The sequence below is a fragment of the Galeopterus variegatus genome, unplaced genomic scaffold (genome assembly GCF_000696425.1).
Source record: "Galeopterus variegatus unplaced genomic scaffold, G_variegatus-3.0.2 Scaffold7506, whole genome shotgun sequence".
NCBI lineage: Eukaryota > Metazoa > Chordata > Mammalia > Dermoptera > Cynocephalidae > Galeopterus > Galeopterus variegatus.
In genome coordinates this window covers 108752-110319 of record NW_007733617.1, presented here as the reverse complement: position 1 = coordinate 110319, position 1568 = coordinate 108752, and the positions used below count along the sequence as shown (strand labels likewise).

Sequence of the window (1568 nt, the reverse complement as noted above, 5' to 3'; positions counted from 1 at the left end):
TTTTTTTTTTTCCTTTTTTGTCTTTTTTTACTGACCGGTAACGGGATCACAACCCTCGGTGCTGCGCCCGCACCGCGCTCGACCAGTGAGCGGGAACCGGTCTCCACATGGGATCCGAACCCTCGCCGGGAGTGCCGCCACGCTCCCAAGTGGCGCACTCTCCAGTGCACCACCGGGCCAGCCCGGCATTTTCTTTTTTTAAAAAATGTATTTTATTATGAACATTTATGAGATACAAAGGTGATTGTCACCCCTCATGGCATGAAGTGAGGGGCCATTACCAGAAATTGCTTCTGTACCCCGTGTCCCCCGACAATTATCCCCACCTCCATCCCCCTCCCCCTTTCCCCCCAAGTCCACATTGTAGCCCAAGGAATGTTCTATCCCTCTGCGAGAACAACGTAGTACTTTGGTCTTTCTTTCCTTCCTTCTTTCTCTCTTAGCTCCTGCATATGAGTGAGCACATGCCGTATTTATCCCTCTATGCTTTGCTTATTGTAATTTTGATTCTTAGTCTCCTCGTGAGCTTCTCACTTCTCAGTCCATTCAATAATGTTAGCTCTTCTTCCTCAGTCTCTTCATTCCTTTGATCCTCTCCACCTTGATTTCCTCATCATACTCTCTTTCTTTTCCTTTCCTCCATTATTTTTCTTCTTCCTCTATTGAGCTCCTGTTCATTCCTGTGCAGTGGCCTCTCTAAATGGCTGCTGCTTCCCTTCCCCCACCCTCCCAGAAGATATTGTGCAGGTGCAGCTCCATCTGTCCCAGTGTGTGTCTCTCACGATGCAGTAGTACACAGCAGTGTCTCTCAGGGTGACGTGGGGCAGGATCAAGGTACTGGACTTTCTGTCAGCAGGGATGGCTAGAGAGGCCAGTCTGTTGGTGACATTGGTTTTTAGACCATGAATCACATACTCCGGACCCTGGTGGGGAGTCTGTCGATACCAGTATATGTATTCACTTCCACTGATTGTGGAGTGGTTACAAGGCAGGTGTACAGGTTCTTCTTCAGTACTCTCCATTGAATTAGGCTGTGTAGTCTTAGCATCACCCACAATACCTGAGGGGTTGAGAAACAGCAGATTAGCTCTGGGTTATCAAATGTAGGTGCATCTAAAAGTCAGGTTCACCAGCAGTCCCAGAACTCGCCTCTCTGGCCCTACCCCATACTTGAGTATTTTTGTGTATGTTGCACACAGGACAAGAGAAATATTGCTGATATTTATTCCTGAGCTATCAAGAGCCACAGACCAAGGAAAAATTGCCCACCTTCTACAATGCTTGAGCTTAATGAACCCCAACCTCCTTACAGCCTGAGAGCTGTGAGACTTGGGGAATCTTCTGTGAGTGGTGGTTAGGACCATCGCCTCACACTGATGCTCAGACTCCCTAGAGAAGCACATAGATACAAATTCTTTCCAGCAGTTTGGTAAATCACAGTGGAAGAAGTAGAGGACGCAGATACCTCTCCTTTGTCCTTAGCCACAAAGTTATCCTTTTTTAGACCCAGAACACTTACCCAAAGTTAGGAGGACAGTAATTCCTGTCACCAACCTCATAGTTCAAGA

The 1568-nt window shown here is 47.4% G+C and overlaps 1 gene segment (V, D, J or C); it reads right to left on the bottom strand.

The window, feature by feature from the left end:
• Positions 1–674: 674 nt before the first annotated feature.
• Positions 675–1559, bottom strand: LOC103607525. The segment is given in 2 exon segments: positions 675–1060; positions 1520–1559. Coding segments are annotated over 2 exon segments (426 nt in total).
• Between the last annotated feature and the right edge of the window lie 9 nt (positions 1560–1568).